The 18889-nt window shown below is 39.9% G+C and overlaps 1 protein-coding gene across 2 annotated transcripts in view; it reads right to left on the minus strand.

Annotated features, from left to right (window-relative positions):
• The window catches only part of atrn (attractin), a 226201-nt gene that overhangs the window by 94624 nt on the left and 112688 nt on the right, over positions 1–18889 (minus strand). For both annotated transcript variants that reach the window (XM_074692049.1, XM_074692048.1), the window contains exon 25: positions 9213–9274. In XM_074692049.1, the coding sequence (XP_074548150.1) occupies positions 9213–9274 (62 nt within the window). The remainder of the gene's footprint in view (positions 1–9212; positions 9275–18889) is intronic.

The raw sequence follows: 18889 nt of genomic DNA on the forward strand, positions 1-18889 counted from the left end.
AGACCCCAGGTTTGAAGACAGAAGTCACGAGAGTCCTTTCAGCATGACCAACAGTGTCCAGGTAGCTGGTTTATGGAAATGAAAGTAATATTATCTCCAACTTTGGTTCATGATATTTTCCAAGTGTAATATAATATAATATAATATAATATAATATAATATAATATAATATAATATAATATAATATATTATGATATGATATAATATAATATAATATAATATAATATAATATAATATAATATAATATAATATAATATTAAAATAAGATATAATATAATATAATATAAAATAATATAATATAATATAATTTAATATAATTTAATATAATAATATAATATAATATAATATAATATAATATAATATAATATAATATAATATAATATAATATAATATAATATAATATAATAAAAAATAAAATAAAATAAAATAATATAAAATAAAATAATATAATATATTTTAATATTCAGCCAGTTGAATATATCTGAATCAATTACTTTACTGGAACTAAAAATATGTAACTACATAAAGTTTGGTTTAAAATTAAAGGTTTGCTAAACTTTACCTGAATGGGATTTTCCCTTTTTGCAGTCAAATTTTAATCCAACTAAAGGTCTGCTTGAATCATTATACTGATGTCACTTTATGCATCAAAGGGTTGGATTTGACATTTATAAAGTGGGAGAAATTGGAGAAATCAGAATATTGAGATATAGCCTACAAACATTGAGATATTGGATTTTGACCATGTCGTGCAGCCCTACCCCTATCTCCCGGTAATCCCACGGGAATCCCAGAAAAATGTCAGCCTCTAGTCTGAATTGCTTGTAACTTTAAATAACTTAAAAAAAGACATTTTTCTGGACTGGTCAGGTGAATGTGGCTCAGATTAAGTCTAAAAAGATTTTTCTTAAATTTTCTACTGAAAATAAGACAAAAACACTTGATGAGATTTCTTTTTTTGCAGTGTAAACTCTGAAACAGTAGGCCAAAACTCTGACGGTGATGAACTCTAGACAGAAAACAGTTCTTTGTAGCTTAGCAAACAACACTCCTCGCCTTTAATTCCATTAATACATGATTTTTAATCTTTTATGGAATGATTTTATTTTGTCTTCCTGTTGATTTTATTCTGTTTTAGCTGTAAAAACACTTTGAGTTGTCCTCTGTAAAAATTGTGCTCTACAAATAAACTGGCCTTGCCTTATGCTCCTTTGCCAAACGGACACAAAACTTGCACAAAGAAACTCTTAAAACTATTTAAATGAGAGAGCAAATTAAGCTACATGAAGTTTCCAGCCCAACATCAAAAACAGACACAACTGCATGAACATTTCCATCACAAACACACCCCTCTGTGTGCAGTGAAAAAAAAAAAGCAGCTGTTATGTTAGGCTTCCTCTCCCGTCGTTTGGACTTATGAAGCCAAGAAAATTTGTCATTCAGGTCACTGTTACTTCAAAGGGCGCTTGCTTTGGCAGCAGCCAAGTTTTAAATTAAAAACATGACAGCTTGAGTGAAATAAAAAAAACAGCTCAAGAATACATTTTCATTGCATTTCCAAAAATGTTTGGGAAATTTCACAATCTCCAGGGCTTTTTCCAGGCCCTGGAAGAAAACAACAAATTTGCACAACCAGACACGACATCCAATTTGTAAATCATGAAAATTTTTCCATAAATGTTTGCAGCCATTCTTCAAACAGGAGAGCAGAAAAGTGTTAATTCAGGCTTGAAAGCAGTGATTGAACATAATGAGAGGAAGGTGAGGAGCTGCTGGACAGCTGGACATGAATAAGCGAGCGCATCCTGCCGTTGGAAGTCGCTGATGTTTAATGCATCCTGAGATCTTTGCTGCTGCTGCTGCTGCTGCAGATAAACGGGACGGCGCCAGCTTCACGTGTCCCCAGATCCGAGAGCGAAGAAGGAGTGAGATTACGACGGAGAGAAAGTCGGAGCAAACAATTTCCACGTTAATTAGCATCCCTCTCCTCCCCCGCAACGCAAACAATGCAGCGCCCAAAGACGCAGGAGCAAACAGGGACGAGGCTGAGCTAGCTAACTTTAGGGTCTGCGCTCATCTGTGCTGAATCAGTGGCAGGCAGCACACACGTCAAAATAAAAAAAGACTGAGCCGAGGGATTAAGGGAAAGTCTGGGGAGTGAAGGAAGGAAGGAGAGGAGGAGAGGAGGGAACAGAGGAGACAGACAGAAGGAGAGGAGGAGACAAGGCAGAGACAGAGAAAACAACAGGAGGGGAAAGAGGGAGCTGGAGATGAAAGAGGGGAGTGATGAGGAGGGATAGAGGGATGATGTGAGGTGAAAAGGAAAGGAGAGAAGGCAAGGAGATGGAAGAAGGGAAGGGAGTTACGATACCTGGGAAACAAGGGATGGATGGAAAGACTCAGAGGAAAAAAAGGGAAGAGGAAGAGGTGAAAATAATGAGCGCCAAAGCAAGGAGAAAAAAGAGAGATGAAAGAAAGAAAAAAGAAGGAGAAGAAAATAATAATAAATAAGTTATGAATAACAAAAAGAGGATTGTGAAAACAAGGAAACAAGGTGGAAGAGGTAAAAAGGGAGGGTAAAAAAAAAGGATGAGTCAGGGATGAAAAAAGAGGCCAAAAGATGGTTGGAGAGATCAGGAAGAGAAGGGATGGAAAGGAGGGAAAAGAAAAAAACAGAAGAAAGTGGAGGAAAAGAAAAGGAGAAATAAAAAAAGATGGGAAAGATGAAGGATGAAGAAAGAGGAAAAATAAAGCGGTGCAAAATAAAACAATGTGAAAAGAAGGAGGTGGAAGGAAAGAAAGAAGAAATGTAGGTCAATGTAAAGATGGATGAGAGGAAAATGGACATAACAGAGAAGAAAAGGAAGTGAGGGATGAAAAACTGATGAGAAATTGAGGAAGAAGAAAGGATTGAAGGAGAAAAGGTGGATAGATATAAAGAGGAGGAAGGAGGATGACTGTAAATACAAGGAAAGAAAGGTAGAAGAGAAAAGAAGGATAAAAAATGAACAGTTAGAGGTGAAAGAGAGCAGGAAGAGAGGAAGGAAGCAGGATTAAAAGGAGGAAAAAGGAGAGAAGGAGAGGAAAAATGAGAAGGACGACTGATAAGGAAAAGTGGTAAAACACTGTGAAAGAAGGGGGTAGGAAAGAGGGGAGGTCAACATAAAGATGGATGGGTGGGAAAATGGACAGAACAGAGGAAGAAGAAAGAGCTGAATAAGAGAAGATGGAGAGATGAAGAGAGGAGGAAGGGTGACTGTATATACAAGGAAACAAAGGCAGGAGAGGAGAGAAAAGGAGGATAAAAAGGAGGAGTGAGACGTGACAGAGATCAGGATGAGAGAAAGGAAAGAGGAGAAGAGAAAAACAGAGTAAGGTGGAGAGAAAGAAAAAGAGAAGTGATAAAATAGAGATGGAAAAGATAAAGAGAACGGACAAAAAGAGGGATGGTGTCAGGAAAAAAGAAGAAAGAAGAAGAAAAAGAGAGAAGGTAGGGAGATGGAAGAAGAAAGTGACAAGTTATCTGGGAAACAAGTGATGGATGGAGAGACTAAAGGGACAAAATATAGAAAGGGGGAAAAGGATAAGAGGTAGAGCAATTAAAAAAGGGTGAAACAAAATAAAAAGAAGGACGTAGGAAGGAAGGAAAGACAGAAAGGAAGAAAGGAAGGAAGGAAAGAAGGAAGGAAGGTCAATATATGGATGGATGGATGAGAGGGAAAAAAAGGAACAGAGAAGAAAAAGAAGCAAGGGATACAAAAATGATGAGTAATTGAGTGAGAAAGGAGGGCTGAACCAGAGAAGGTGGAGAGATGAAGAGGAGAAAGATAGAGAGATAAAAGAGGAGGAAAGAGGATGACTGTAAATATAAGGAAAGAAAGGTAGAAGAGGAGAGAACAGGAGGATAAAAAAGGATGAATTAGATGTGAAAGAGAGCAGGAAGAGAGAAAGGAAAGAGGATGGACGGAAGGAAAGAAAGGGGAAAAGAGATGGAGGACAGAAGTGAAGTTTTGATATCTAGGATATGAGGGATGGATGGAAAAATATATAGAAAAGAAAGAAAAAATAATGAAAGGTAAAGAAATTACAAAGGAGGGAAACATTGAGAAAAGAAGGAAGGAAGGAAGTTAGGTCGATATGAAGACGGATGAGAGGAAAATGGACGGAACAAAAAAGAGAAGGAAGTGAGGGATGGAAAACTGATGGGAAATTGAGGGAGAAGAAAAAGGTGAGCTAGAGGATGGAGAGATGAAGAGGAGAAAAATAGAGAGTTAAGAAGTAAAAGAAGGAGGATGACTGAAAATACAAGGAAAGAAAGGTAGAAGAAGAGACAAAGGAGGAGTTAGAGTTGAAAGAGGGAGAAACCAGGGAAAGAAGCAGGAAAGAGGATGAAAGAAAGGAAAAAGGAGAAGGAAAAAAAAACAGAAGAAAGTGGAGAAAAAAAGGGAAAACTGATGGAAGGGAAGAGGTAGAGGTAGAATTCAAAAGAAGGGTAAAAGGAAGGAAGGGGGAAAGGAAGGCTAAAATAAAACTGGACTAGATGAAAAAATGGACAGAACAGAGAAGAAAAGGAAGGAAGGGATGTTAAAATGATGGTTATTGAAGAAGAAGAAAGGGCAGAATCAGAGAGGATGGAGAGATGAAGAGAGAAGGAAGGAGGATGACTGTGAATACAAGCATAGAAAGGTAGAAGAGGAGGAGTTAGAGAGGAAAGAAGGAGAGAAGCAGGAAAGAGGATGAAGGGAAGAAAGACTGATAAAGTAGAGGTGGAAAGGACAGAAATGAGGTAAGAAAAAAGAAAGGATGATGAGAAAGAGGGAGGGGGGTGTGACTGTGTGCATGGATTAATGCGACGTCCTCCTGCACACAGGCTGCATGCATCTACTGCTGACATGCAAACATCCAAACGCTGACACACACATCGACACACACACATCGACACACACAGCTGACTGCAGCCTCCACATTTGTATGCAAAGACAGCGAGGTGTGTTCCTGCTCTTCCACTCCTGCAGCTTTGACGCTGAATATCTTCCAAAATAAACCTCTGCGTCGCGCCGATTTGTTCGGTCGATGCAGAAACGTGCAGCTAGTGAACATCAGTGTTGGAAAAAAAAAAAGAAACATAGGAGTATCTTTCAAATCAGCCACATCAGATCTCTACGTCTGTGCGTCTGTCCTGGATCGATACGGCAGCATGACCGGAGCAGCCATTTTTCCAGGGCATCACAGAGAAACATGAAAAGTCCTTCAATTCTCTCCTGGGTTGTACACACTCACACGAGACACATGAGAGGCAGGAGCACACACACACACACACACACACACAGAGTGGCGCACGTGTCCAAAAACACACTTGTCTGTTCAATTTTTGGTCCCCTCTCATTTTCGAATCGATAGCGCATTACAGCGGATCCTGAGGAGGCAGCATGCAGGCCTGAGGATTCATCACAGCTCAGCACAGCAGCACGTGTGTGCAGCCCTGCCAGGTTAGCAAAAGCAGCTTCTCCATCACTACAAAGAGCAGCGTGCTCCTCTGCCAAAGAGCTACCGAGTGTTCGCAAACCCTCGTCACGATCCAGATCTTTTTAAGACACCGGGAACTGTATGTCAGGATGAATCATGTGGAAATATGCAAAACAGGAAATGTGCTTCCATCTCCTGTAGATTAAACGGGATGATTTGACGTGAATGTTTCACCCGCTGAATCTGGATTTTTCCCTCTTCTCTTCTTTCAAGGTGTGTCACAGACAGAGGGGGAGCAGCTGGCACATGTACCGAGCTGTATGCGTGTTCACATCCACATGTGAACACGCATATGTGTCCTGTAATCAGGGAGCGCTCCTGCGGTGATGTCCAAAGACGAATCGTGTGTTTTGCATTCAGAGATTTTACTGCAAGAGACGTGCAATGTGTCCCACAAGCTCAAACTCTGAGATGCTGCACTTAGTTTGGTACCTGACAGTGTCACCGTTAGCTAGCTGCTAGCTAACACTCCCTGCTAGCTAACGCTCCCTGATGTTTGGTTAATAGCGCTTGGGTTAGACCTACATTGACCCTCACCTCACCTTCTGCTGCCATCTTCTTCCTCTCCATCTCTTTTCTTCCTTCAGGTTGGGTTTTGCTTCCCGCACAAACATGACGCACGAAAATGATTAGAGCAGAATCAGCACAAGAGAGTGCATGAGGATTTTATACACTGCAAAAAACTGAAATCTTATCAAGTGTTTCTGTCTTATTTTCAGTAGAAAATGCCTTTTGAGACTTAATATGAGCCACAATCACCTGAACAGTCCAGAAAACAACAAGTAAAAAAAAAAAAATAAGCCAATGGAACAAGAGAGCCAAGCAAATTTTCTACCAAATTCTTCTTGTTCCATTGGCAGGTTTTTTTTACTTGTTGCAAAAAAATCAGACCTCATTTTTGTCTTCAATTACCTTAAAATAAGATATTTCACTGGACTGACCAGTTGAACGTGGCTCATATCAAGTATAAAAGGACAATTTTTACTGAAAATAAGATAAAAACACTTGATAAGATTTCAGTTTTTTGCAGCGTACCTTTTAATACTCCCTCCAAAACTGCAGGGGGCAGTGTATCCCAAAAGCATGTTTACCACAGTACTAAACTAGGACCCATTTATATGACAACATTTCATTCGAAAGCGCTAAACCACAGAGAAAAAAAATCTGTGTATACACGGAACTGCTGAAGGACTGAAAACGCTGTAGTAACATGCCAGGCATGTAGGTGGCGCTATAACTGTCTTGTGCAGAAGCCGCTTTTGGGAGCTCTCAACCAAAATAGAGTTGAGCCGATCATCTGGCGTATTGGTGAATGCTAAGAGCAGAAGTGGAGCAACAGATGCTCATTTTGTTAAAGACAGTCACAGATTCAGCAGCACAGCACAACACTGTAGTTTGTGACGATTGTAACAATGGTACTTTTGCTCGCGCAAAGTGTCTGCAATGGTGTCGGCAGGGTTTCAGAGAAATCTCACTATGGAGGCCGTTATCAAAAGTTTGTGTTTTGAGTCAGCTAAAACACCATTTTCATGTAAACGCGAGGCTGAAATGCAACAAAACTTTTGCGTTTCACCCTGAAATCATTGTCATGTAAACGGCCCCCTAGTGTATGAGAAGATGTGTACACTGTTTTACAACATTTTTTTGGCAAGTCCTCTGTTCCGCCGAGCGTGTTCATAATTTCACGCCAGGAATTGTTCATCACATGGTAATCACGTTGATCTCGCTCTGATGAATCATAGAAATGCCAGGATTTTTGTACTTCAGACACCAGGAGCTCCTTTGCACCTGTGCATCTCCATGTGGAAGTTAGAAATTTTTATATGTGCAGAAATTTCTGCCAAAAAAGGAACGTGAAAAATCATTTATCTGCACGGAGCCCTGCCAACCCCACAGACGCTTCAAGCATAAACCAAACTTAACTCCTCTCTTGACCCAGAGTCCAGTGATGGTAACCCAACTTGGATTCCTCTATGATGACTTGGCTTGAATTTGGAAAGTTGGTTCACAGCTGGAACCAAACAAAGTTGGTTCAGACTCACGAATCGTGACATCATATGTGGGCGTGTCATACTGTGTGCAGATACAGTGAGCAGGAAGTCAAAGTAACGCCTCATCCTACTTTCATTCTACTTAAACTGGTACAAATGCAAGTTGGTTGGTTGACTTCAATTTTTTAAAATTATTATTATTATTTTGTTTGTTTGTTTTTTTTATTATTTTTGTTTTCCTTTGGTTTGGGGTTCTTTTTTTTAATTTGTTTTTTTTTGTTGGATTTTGTTGGGGTTTTTTGTTAGTTGCTAGATTTCTCATTCTTTTGTGTATGTGTTCTGTTTTAAATATAAATTTACATGGGGAGGGTTAAAATAAGGGGAAAAAATGTTAACCAGATGTTGTGTCTTATTTCACTTTTGTACTGTCACTGTTGAAAATACACCCAAACAGAGAAACTTCTGAAAAAAAAAAAAAAAAAATTTCAAATTCACTCAACTCTGCACCAGAAAGGCACAAAACTGAATGAGATTGTAACACATTTGGTGCTGAACACCAAAAACTGTTCAAAAAATTAAATCTACAATGAAAATGAACAAATATACACAAAATGAACGATTGTTGTTTTACCATTTTGCACCAAAATATCTCTCTGATCGCAGCAACAGCTGATCCAGGGGATTAAAACTTGGTTACAACACCACCTCTCAACATTTATAGAAAAAAATCATTTCATTAAAATTCAATTTTGCGTCCCAGCTTTTTTGAAAACAGTTTTACATTCTGCAGTTTTGTATTAAGTTGTTTCCAGTTTGCTGCTCCTGCAGCCTGTGATCTGCTGTGGGAGGATTAATGTCTTTACAGTCGCACGAGGACAACGCATCAGGATGGAGATTACTTTACGCTTTCTGATCCAGACCATGTGTACCTGAGTTTAAAACAGTGAGAATGTCTGAATGTTTTCATCTCAAAGAGGCTAGATGAGGTAAAATTAAATAAACAAATCCATGTTTATATGTTTTAACGCTGCATTATGCACAGAATATGTGCTCTAGTATACACCTCAGGGTCACTGTGCAGCGAGCAGCTGTCTATTTGTAGAATAAACTTTCACAGATTTACTGGAGTTTTCCTCCAGACTGATTTAATTAGACATTGAATTTATTCAGTCTCCTGAGTCTGGAATCAGAATAATGCACAAAGAAACAGTTATTCAGGAACAGCAGACTGTAAAGTGCCATAACTGATCATTTATCTATGAATTAATCATCAGCGATGCAAGTCTTGTTTCTTATTCTCAGGTTAATCTGAGCTGAGTTAGCAAATATGCGCGTGTAATATCTATTTCACACACTTCTTTGTGTGTCCTGTGCTTGTGCGTGCATAGTATGAGTAAATAACATAAGACAGCGGTGGTTTGGTGTGTCCGCTGACCGCAAACCAGCTCCGATAAACCAGCGAGCTGCAGCGCTTCTTCACAGTAATGACCGCTGCACAGGCGGAGCAGAGCAGCTCTGGTGATCCATCACCGCGGCTCACACTGCATCACACACTCACGTACTCACACGGGGGATATCGAAGGCGACTGGTTGCCGCTTTAACACTAACACACGTGTGGTTTGGAGTAAGCAAAGTGACAGGAGAGGAGAGGAGAGGAGGGCGAGGAGGGTGGTGGTGGGGAGGGGAAGACTCACCTGAAGAACGTGACAAAGAACTGCACCAGATCCATGAAGTTACTGTGCTGGGAGAAGGCGATCTGCAAGAGAGGAGAGGAAGAGGACGACAATCAGAGTCTGAATCTGCTTCATTAAGAGTGTTTTTAAACATGAGAGCAGCTTTATTATACACTCATAAACATGCACGTTCTCAGAGTGGAGTCGACCTTGGACTTCTAACAAAAGGCGCAGTAATACGCAGGAGACAGGGCTGCCTCTGCTAACGAAGCCACACGATGCTTGTATAGTACGGCTGTGGGAGAAGACTGCAGCTTGTGACAGTTTGTCATCAATCCATGATGTTTGAAGCATTTGGAATAATTTTATTGAAAAGAATTTAAATCTTATGTCTCAAAAAAATGGATTTCAAAAGGATTCATTTTCCTTATGGTGCTCCTGACTCCTCATTCATAACGACTGGGAGGTTCCCAGTCTGTCTGCTTGTCTGTGTTCCAGACCACACGCCTGTCAGAGCGACAACACGCCAACAGCCGGGCCTCTCAGCTGCCCACAGCCGGCGTTATACAAAATAAAAAAAAAAAGAAAAAACTAATTCCTGGACATGTGGGCAGAAAGAATCACACATAATCATCACAAGAGCAATTGTTCTAACAGCATCCTGTCTTAATCAAGGTTTCCACGGCGACCACTGGCACTGTCGCTGTACCGCCTCCACCTCCTCCTCCTCCACATCTCTACATGTATGCCTACACCACCCATGAAAGTCTCCCCCTTACAGTGAACACACACCTGCAGCAACTCAACACTGCCCCTCTCTGGCGACATAAAGCTACTGCGCCCCTCTCTTTGAGATGACACCTTGGACCAGAACTTATCAGCGCTCCTGCTTATTATTCCTCAGCAAAGCCGGGATTTGCATACAATTCCAGTGGAAAAAAAAGGAGCAGATGGAGGAAAAAAAAGACAAAAGGTGGAAAAAGCAGCTGTATGCATATGTCAGATTAGTCCGTGCATACTGAGTGTGTGATCAAGAAGTACAATACATGCAGAGGAGGACTGGAGCAGTCAGACGCTGTATTAATCCACTGTGACTTTGCAACAACACAAGGCCAAAGGCAGGGGTCTCACTGCTGAGATGACAGAGGTGTGTGATGAGTGTGTGTGTGTGTGTTTTGTGGAAGGCCCGAGGTCTAATTTACTTGTGAAGTCAGCACCATCTGGCTAGCTAATGCGTTGCTGTTGATTACTGTTGAGCGCTGAATCCTCAGTGTGATCATTTTCCTCCAGACTGCTGAACGCTGAAGAGAAGTTCAGGGTGCCAACAGGCCTGGAGAAAACTTTCTGAAAACATGTTGGCAGCGGAGCTCTCCGTGCGTAAACAACCAGGGCTGCCCCCTGAAAGCTCAAGACTCAAAGTTGAGAAAAACCCAGAGTCGAGGAAAACTGTCAGTCGGAGCTCCGCACTTGGTTTTTCTTGGGGCTATGTTTTTGTGCACAGCGATGCAGAGGCAACAGGAAGCTGACTGTGAAAGTCGCTACAGGGGGTCTCAGAATGACTTTACACCTGTACAGGTCTCTGCACTTCCAGTCCAGCAGCATCTAAGATCATTTGGGGGCTGCAGGCTGAGCTTGGACGATGTAATAACCGGTAACCCTTTCTCAAAATAAAGACGATTTGCAGTTGTTGCTAGGCGCCACCCTGTTGTGACAGCTCTCTCTTCTTTGTCTGTTTCTCGTACTTTTTTTCATCTCTTTTTGTCATCATCATTACTATGTATGGCTTATTTGTTGGTCATGGACACCAAACATTATGTGTCTTTAGTGATAGTTTTACTATTTTTTCTCCTGTGTTTGTCTGGAGATCCTACATGTAACCATGGCAGCATTGTTTACATATGAAATCAGCTGTTAGCAGCCTGTAGCATGTCAATGCTAACTGGTGCAAGGCCAGATGTCTTCCCACAAGGTGAGGAGAAGGAGGTGAGGACAACGTGCTGGTTCTCAGGTGTGAGCTAAGAAGTGACGACATGGACCTGTCCTTCCATCCATCGTCATTGGGAACGTAAGATCTATCTCCAATAAGACGGACGAGCTAGCCGTGCTAACCCAGTAACGGAAGGGAATACCAGAGGGCAGAGTAGCATCATGCTATTTACAGACATGGCTAACAGAGCTAACATCAGACACCAACGCCACATTGGAAGAAGCCATCCATTGTTTTCACCCCTTTTCCTCTTTTAGGGAACCAATTAGTGACAAAATGCTAGATTGTCGTCAAGTTTTCAAAAAAATACTGTCTTTGGCCCAAATTTGTCCATTTTTAAGGTGAGTGAGATTTAACTTAGGACAACATTTCTTGTATCTCACCAAAGCCGTACAGAGAAATTGCTGGAAATCATTGTGAGCTTCTCAGAAATGATGTGAGTACTCACAATTAAGATAATTTCTTTGTGGGTAAAGCTCGACTCCCTGAGCTCTTGGATGTAAATGGGAGGTAAAAATGAAAAGGATTAAAGAAAAGCAGATATTGTAAAGTAGGACTGGCAGTGAGAAGCATCAAAGAGGCTTTGTCAGCTGGAGAAGCAGAAGCTGGTTCACTTTGTCACTCCAGCTCCACTTGTTTAGGTGATTAAAGATACAAACTGTTTCTTTCTAGTTACAGCGTATTCCCGTTAATGACAAAGCAGACTTCATGAACACAGAAAGTATAAAAGAGAGTCATCTCCATGTCATCACGGCACAGCTCCGTTTTTATAAGCACGGAGGAGATGTGCGATAACAGTTATTGTAGCGGCTAATCTTCGGTGTCAGCTGTGTGCCGTGTTTTGTCACAGGGAGGCAGGCTGACAGCGGCAGTGGGAGGCTCGGGTGACGACGCTCTCGTTATGTGCCCAGCAGAGGGTGACTCTTTAGGGGCCGCGAAGTATCTCTCAGCAGGGCCTGTCAGCCTGCCGGCGAGCATTAAGACTGGAGATATTCTGCTTTTAATGGTTTCTGACAGCCGCTTCACTTTTATTGGGAGTTTTGAAGGAAAAGTGTCGTTATCAGCAGAAGGAGTCTGCTCAACAGGTTCTACGGAAAAGGAGAGGATGGAGAGGAGATGAATCTGAAGTGTGCTCGAGACGGAATATGAATGTGAGAGTTTTGTATGCGTGTGCGGAAAGGCTTCTTTCAGGTTTGTCATGATCCAGAAAGAGACTAAAGAAAAAAACATTCCAGAAATGACAGGGGCCACATCTTAACTAGGTATATAGAGATGAACAGTATGAGTCTATTGTACAAAGGTGATGCCAAAATATCCCCTTATGGCATTATTTTAGCTACTTTGAGGTCTGTGTAACTCGATGCAGAACTATAAGATCATAGATTTAGTCCATCTCTATAAAAATGTAGGCACACCTTGCAACAATGCTGTAAGCCCTGTGATTGGTCCACTCGGTTTTCAACACTTCCTGTATCTTCACCATCCTCCATCCCAAACTGATTCAGCAGCTTTCTATTCTATCTCCTTTCTTTTGATGTTTCTAGTGATTACTCTGAGCTCCAAAAGCTCAGACTCAAAACGCTTTGGACTCACTTTTCGGGAGGCAGTCATGCTGTCCATCATTTTATAGTCTATGGGACAACAGAGGAAGAAAGTGAACAAGGTGCTTTTGTACTCTACAGTTATAAAAATTGTCCCTCTTATTTATGTTTTTTTTCTTTTTTTTAATTTGACAACCTGTGATTTTTAATTTAATTTTATAATTAAATTAATCTTGAAATCCTCATAAACATAATTTAACTGCTCTTTTTTAGTGCTTTGAGTTTTCATTTTTTGTCATTTTAATTATTTTTAATATTATTCAACTTTTTAAAGCTTAACTTTTTAACCTATAATCATTTTAGGTAAATAAAAAAATAAAAAAATTATAATATATTTAACAGCTATTAATTTGCACTGATCACTAATTTTTAATATTTATTGTTAATTTCAATTTTTGATTTCAATGACTGTAAAGCACTTTGGAATGATACACATTAAAGACGCAATGTGGGCTACATCTTATTGATTCATTGCTTGACTTTTGCTGGAACTTTTTTATTTTTATCGACTTTATTGAGCACTGTTTGGTTGCTGTATTATTATTTTCTTAAATTCTGTATTATATATATGAGCTCAATAATTTCCTTTATTTATTTATTTGAATTGTTTAAAAAAAAGTAATTGACTGTTTTGATTTTTGTAACTGCATTTTGGAAATTGCTGAAAATAAATAAATTTATTATAATTATTATCCTTGTTACTATTACATTGGTACATATGAAATACTCTCAGCAACCACAACAGATGAATAGCATATGTATATAAGTTCTCGTTTTGATTGATCTGAGTTGATACATCCCCCTGACTTTAGCTCCCACAGACTCCTCCTGTCGCTCTGATAACTGTTGAATGATTGCCATGAAATCTGCTGCAGACATCCATTACAACCCCAGGAAGAAGTGTAATGACTTCTTCTCACGCCGTCATCAGATCACAGTTCCACTTTGTCCATTAACTTTGTCTTTGACCTATAACTCCTATTAGCCTTCAGCCGGACTTGGTGTTTATGACTAATTAGCTAAGATGAATGTGCTAACTCACAGTGGATTAAACTTTGATTTATCGTGGAGTGGATGACTGAAAAACTTCACAGGCTCATGATAAAAGAAGGTGACGATTCTTTGTTGAAAAGAAAGGGACTGATGGGAAGGAGCGACCACAACACATCAAATGTTTGCTTCAAACATTAGCATGTTGCTACTTAGCATTGAAGTGGTGTTGACGTAGTGAGGTCAAGAACAGCACCAAACGTGGGTTCACAAGTCGTTTTTAAAGTGACCTGTTTCTAATGTTTTATATTTCGCACCATGGTTTAGATCAGGGGTCTGCAACCTTAACTTTCATTGGAGCCATTTTGCCTCAGCTTACATGGATTAAAGTCATTTCAGAGCCACAAAATCTACTTTATCTTAACAATAAAGACTTTAGGTGTTGTTTCTATGCAAACTAAAAATCTACCCACTAAGAACTTTTGTTTTTCTTTTTTTTTTTTTTTTAATTTATGAAATTTCACATGTGATGTCTTTTATTTATTTTTCAAAATTTGGAAAAATTTTAAAAAAATGTAAAAAAAAAAAACCTTCAAAAAAGTCATTTTTTGAAATTTCAAACATGTACATGTACAAATGTACAAAATGAAAGAAAAGATTTTTAAAAATTGCTTAAAATAAAATATCAAAAATTTGTAAAAATTTTAGAAACTCTTATAATTTAGAAAATTTGACAAAATTTTTAAAATAACTGTGACTCCAAAAACTTGCAAGAATTTAACAAAAAAGACAAAAAAAGACAAAAAAAAACAAGAAAAAAAAAGAGAAAAAACCTGCTCAAACTTTTTGATTTTTGAAATTTAAGGAATCTACCCAAATTTCTGAATTTTTTGGAATCTGAAAGTTTTTTTTTTATATTTAAATAATAAAAAAAAAGATTTAAAGTTGCAAATATTCTTTACAATTTTTAAACTTAAAAGAAAATCTGCCACAATGGCTTGACATTTTTGGAATTTTCAAAATAATAAAAAAAAAAACTTAAACATTTTGTATTTACAAGTCCAAAAAATTGGAGAAATTTTACAAAAAAGTTTGAACTGCACTTCATTTGCAAACATTTAAAAGTTTTCAAAAGTAAACTTGAAATTGAATACATATATTGATTATAGTGCTCAACTAATTTTTGCTGATGCCTTGCCATATATTAAGCATATATTAAGCATGTATGATAACCTGTCACGTGTGCAGTTAAATGAATCCATCCACACAGAATTAAAATCTCTATTTTCTTCCAGTTTAGTCTTTTTGTAGATGTAGTTATCTTCCCAGGTCTGTAAAACTTGAGGTTAGCCACAGGTGCATGGAAAGTTAGTAAGTTAGTAAGTCTGTTTGGGTGGATCCAACCCTCTGTCTGAACATGAAGCAGCTGGCTGCAGGTTGAACCCGTCACTGCTGCAAAATGAGCCGAGTTTCTCTCGCTTGAACCTCTGTGTGATCAGTATCACGACGCAGCCATCAGGCAGCCATGCATGGCCCAGATAAACACTACACGAGTCCACACTGATACGCTGAGCGGCCCAGCATGCTGATAGCTACAGCTGCTGCTACTCCACGGCGGGTGTTAAATCAGAGGCAGTTCTAATCTCCACCATATCATGACATGTTCACTAAGGCACAGAACAGGAGATCTCGGTTCTTTAATGTAATTAGTCTGGGATTTGAGTTTCATTACAAACATCATTAAATTCTGATCTATTCTTCATCAGGAAAGATAAAAAGAGGAGAAAAAAGAGGGGTGGGAGAACTCCACGCTGAATAATCTCACCGCAATTGATTTTTCTTTGATGATGTGCGCTGATGAAGTCATCACAGAATTCACTTTGACCATCGTACAAGAACTTATTTCTGGTCGGTCAGAGTGATTATATCAAAGTGATTTTCCTGCAACGAGTGCCTCCAAGAATCTGTGCATGCTTGATCTGATACACATTTGGTTGGAAAGTCTGCGAGAGAGGAACTTCAGCTGAACTGTTCAGGAACACCTCAACGACGGAGCCTGGGATGGAAAGGAGATTCTGCACAGACCCTCAGACTGTGTGTTTGCAGACACAGAGATGACACAAGTAAGACTACACCGTCACAAATTACTGTAAATTTGCAAGGAAACTTAATGTCTTAATACAGGACTGTAAAAAAACGGTAAAATACAACCCATTATTTTACTGTTGATTTAAAGCAAGGTCATTTTTGTTGTGATGGTGTTTTGTAACCATGAGTGAGGAGGGAACACAGTGGATATGAGTATATTGAGATGTTACACTGTGGGGGGCACAGGCTGTCTGTGCTCCACATAGGCGCCAATCAATGCTCTACAGTGTATTTAACTTCACCTTCTGGGATCAGAAGGGTCCAAAAAGTGGGACGGCTCATCTTGGTTATTTGGGGACCCATCCTGTGACTAGTCAGTGAAAACGCCATGAAATGTGTGCTGAGACAAACCAAACCCAACTGAACCACTTGGTGGAAACTGGGCTTTTCCCTTTTTAATTGAACCAGCACAAGAGAAGTTGTAACGTTTTAAAATTTGAGGCAACTTGGGACCTCAGTGATCTTGGGAATGGTGTTGGGACACTTATTTGGGGGTGTCTGGAACGTCTCTGGATCAGGTCTAAATTTCTCCTGCATGAATGTGATTCGTTGGATCCTGATGAGCATCTTTGCATGAAAGCCACAGCCACCGCCGGCTGAATGCATGAGCAAAAAGTGAGAGTGACGTGCAGCTGAAGGATGAGAAAAACCTGCATCAGTCCAGTGTCACTCTGCTGACAGATAGACGGGGTAGGCGAGGATAGATTAGCATGTGCTGCTGAATTAATGCAACACGTGGAGTCGATGCTCACGGACATAAAAGCGACTCGTCCTGCAAACGTTGCGCATGCTGTTCTAGACACTTCCGACCACGTGAAGGCAAACAGAGGCAACTTTGAGGTGATTGAGCAAAGTGAGGGAGCTGCACAGACAGTGAGAGGGAGGAGGGATGGAGAGCTTAGCTGCACACACAGCCCACTCTGAATGCAGCATGTGTTTCAACTTAACATTCCACTTTGCCCTCGCCTTTTCTCGGCTGCTGTTTATGAACCGTTTTCCAACAACTCCGATCTCTGCCTGCCAACACTGGAGGACCAACCGCCTACGATACCGCACACACAAACACACACACACACACACACACACAGTCCAACACCACTCTGCAGCAGACCAGTGAAGGCAAGAAAAAGAAAAAGTGCTTTCAAGAAGAAACGGTAAAAAATAGACCCTCAGACGAGGAGCAGCGGCAGGAGAAAAGAAACAAGTGGAAAAATTTACCTCGCTGTTGAAGGTAAAGCTCCATGAGCGCGAGGATGAAAAATGAAAAGTTGGAGAACAGGGCCGAACTTCTGTATGATCCCACCCACCCATGCAGAAGGTGAGGTGGACCAGAGGAGGCTGAGGAGGGGAGGGGGGGCCTTGGAGTGGAGCAGGCAGCAGCTGGAGCTCTGGAGCTGAGAGGACTAAAAGCCCTCACAAGGCAGGACGTGGAGGATGGAGGCAGGCTTTCCTCTCCTTCAGGAGGAGGGCAGGGGGGACGGAGCCAGCATGGGGCAACCAGTCAAATCACTTCCAGAAACTGATCAGGGAGGCACAGAGGCTGAAAGAGCCGGGCCTTAGAGCACCTCGTGCTCCCAAACCGGCTCTACCCAATCCTGTCAGTGCATTCATGACGCATCAAAGTCAGTGTCGATGCAAAGCTTGTTCTCTCTGCAAAACTGATGCAGTAGGGATGCTGGGATCCTGATCCTGGTATCAGGTATTGGTCCAGCCTTTGAAAGCTGGATCAGGTATCAGTGGAAAGGGGCCGATCCATAGTGCTGATCCAGGCAACCAGCTCCATACCTTTTCACCAGGGCTCTTAGCTACTTACTTTGTAAAGTTACCTCTGATGATTTGGATTCCTTATGTTTTGCAGCATTACCAGTCCACAGGGTATAAAAGTTCACAACAGAGTAGTACATTTTGCCAGTTCTGAACCTTTGTTTATAGCAAACTGCAGGTTAACTTTGGATATTTTATAGTTTAAATAAATACCAACTGCTGTAAGTCCATATAAACTCATTCTTGTTTTTTTACTCAAAACTTAACCAGCCTAATCCCTTCAAAGGACGATTAGAGCCACGGAAAAATAGAATACATCCAAAAATTTTTTGTACAATTTTTTTTTTCTGAGAAAAAAGTAAGAATTCTGACAAAGTCAGAAGTCTGAGAAAAAAAGCCAAAATTATGAGATTGAAGTCAGAATTCTGAGTTTTTTTGTCAGAATTCTTAGATTATAAGGCAAGATATTTGATTTTAATCCAGAATTCTTAGAAAAAGGTGAATTTTGAGATTAAAGTCAGAACTCTAACTTAAATCTCAGAACTCTGGAAGTAAAAATTCTGAGATTGAAGTCAGAATTCTTAGAAAAAAGTCAAAATTCTAACTGTAATCTCAGTATTTTGACTGTAATCTTAGAACTCTAAAAAAAAGAATTCAAGATTAGAGTCAGAAAAAACTCAGAATTCTGACCTTTATCTCAGAAATCAGAATCCTGACTTTAATCCAAAAATCTGACTGTTATCTCAGAACTCTAAAAAAATATCAGACTACTGACTTTAATCTCAGGACTCCGACTGTATTTAGAGACTTCTAAAAAAAAGAATTTGAGATTAAAGTCAGAATTCTAAGAAAAAGTCAGAATTCTGACTGTAATCTCAGAATTCTGACTTCAATCTCAATTTTGATTGTAAACTCAGATCCCTAAAACAAAAGAATTCTGATTTTTAGCTCAGAATTTTGACTGCAATGTCAGAATTTAGCATCCTGACTTTAATCTCAGAGTCAGAATTCCGACTGTAACCTCAGAACTGTGAGTAAAAAGTAAAAAGCTTATCCTCTTCCTTATCATTTCACGGTAGGGCATGCAGGTTGTCATTTAACACTTTAATACCTGGAGTCCAGGTATTGGTATTGAGACCAGAAAAGTTGGATCATCTGTACTATGCACGCACACATTTGATCACAGTCTTGTTAATACGCAGCCCTAA

Source organism: Halichoeres trimaculatus, unplaced genomic scaffold (genome assembly GCF_033239565.1).
Source record: "Halichoeres trimaculatus isolate MK-OKI-2021-1 unplaced genomic scaffold, fHalTri1.1 fHalTri1_scaffold_17, whole genome shotgun sequence".
In the NCBI taxonomy this organism is placed as follows: Eukaryota; Metazoa; Chordata; class Actinopteri; order Labriformes; family Labridae; genus Halichoeres; species Halichoeres trimaculatus.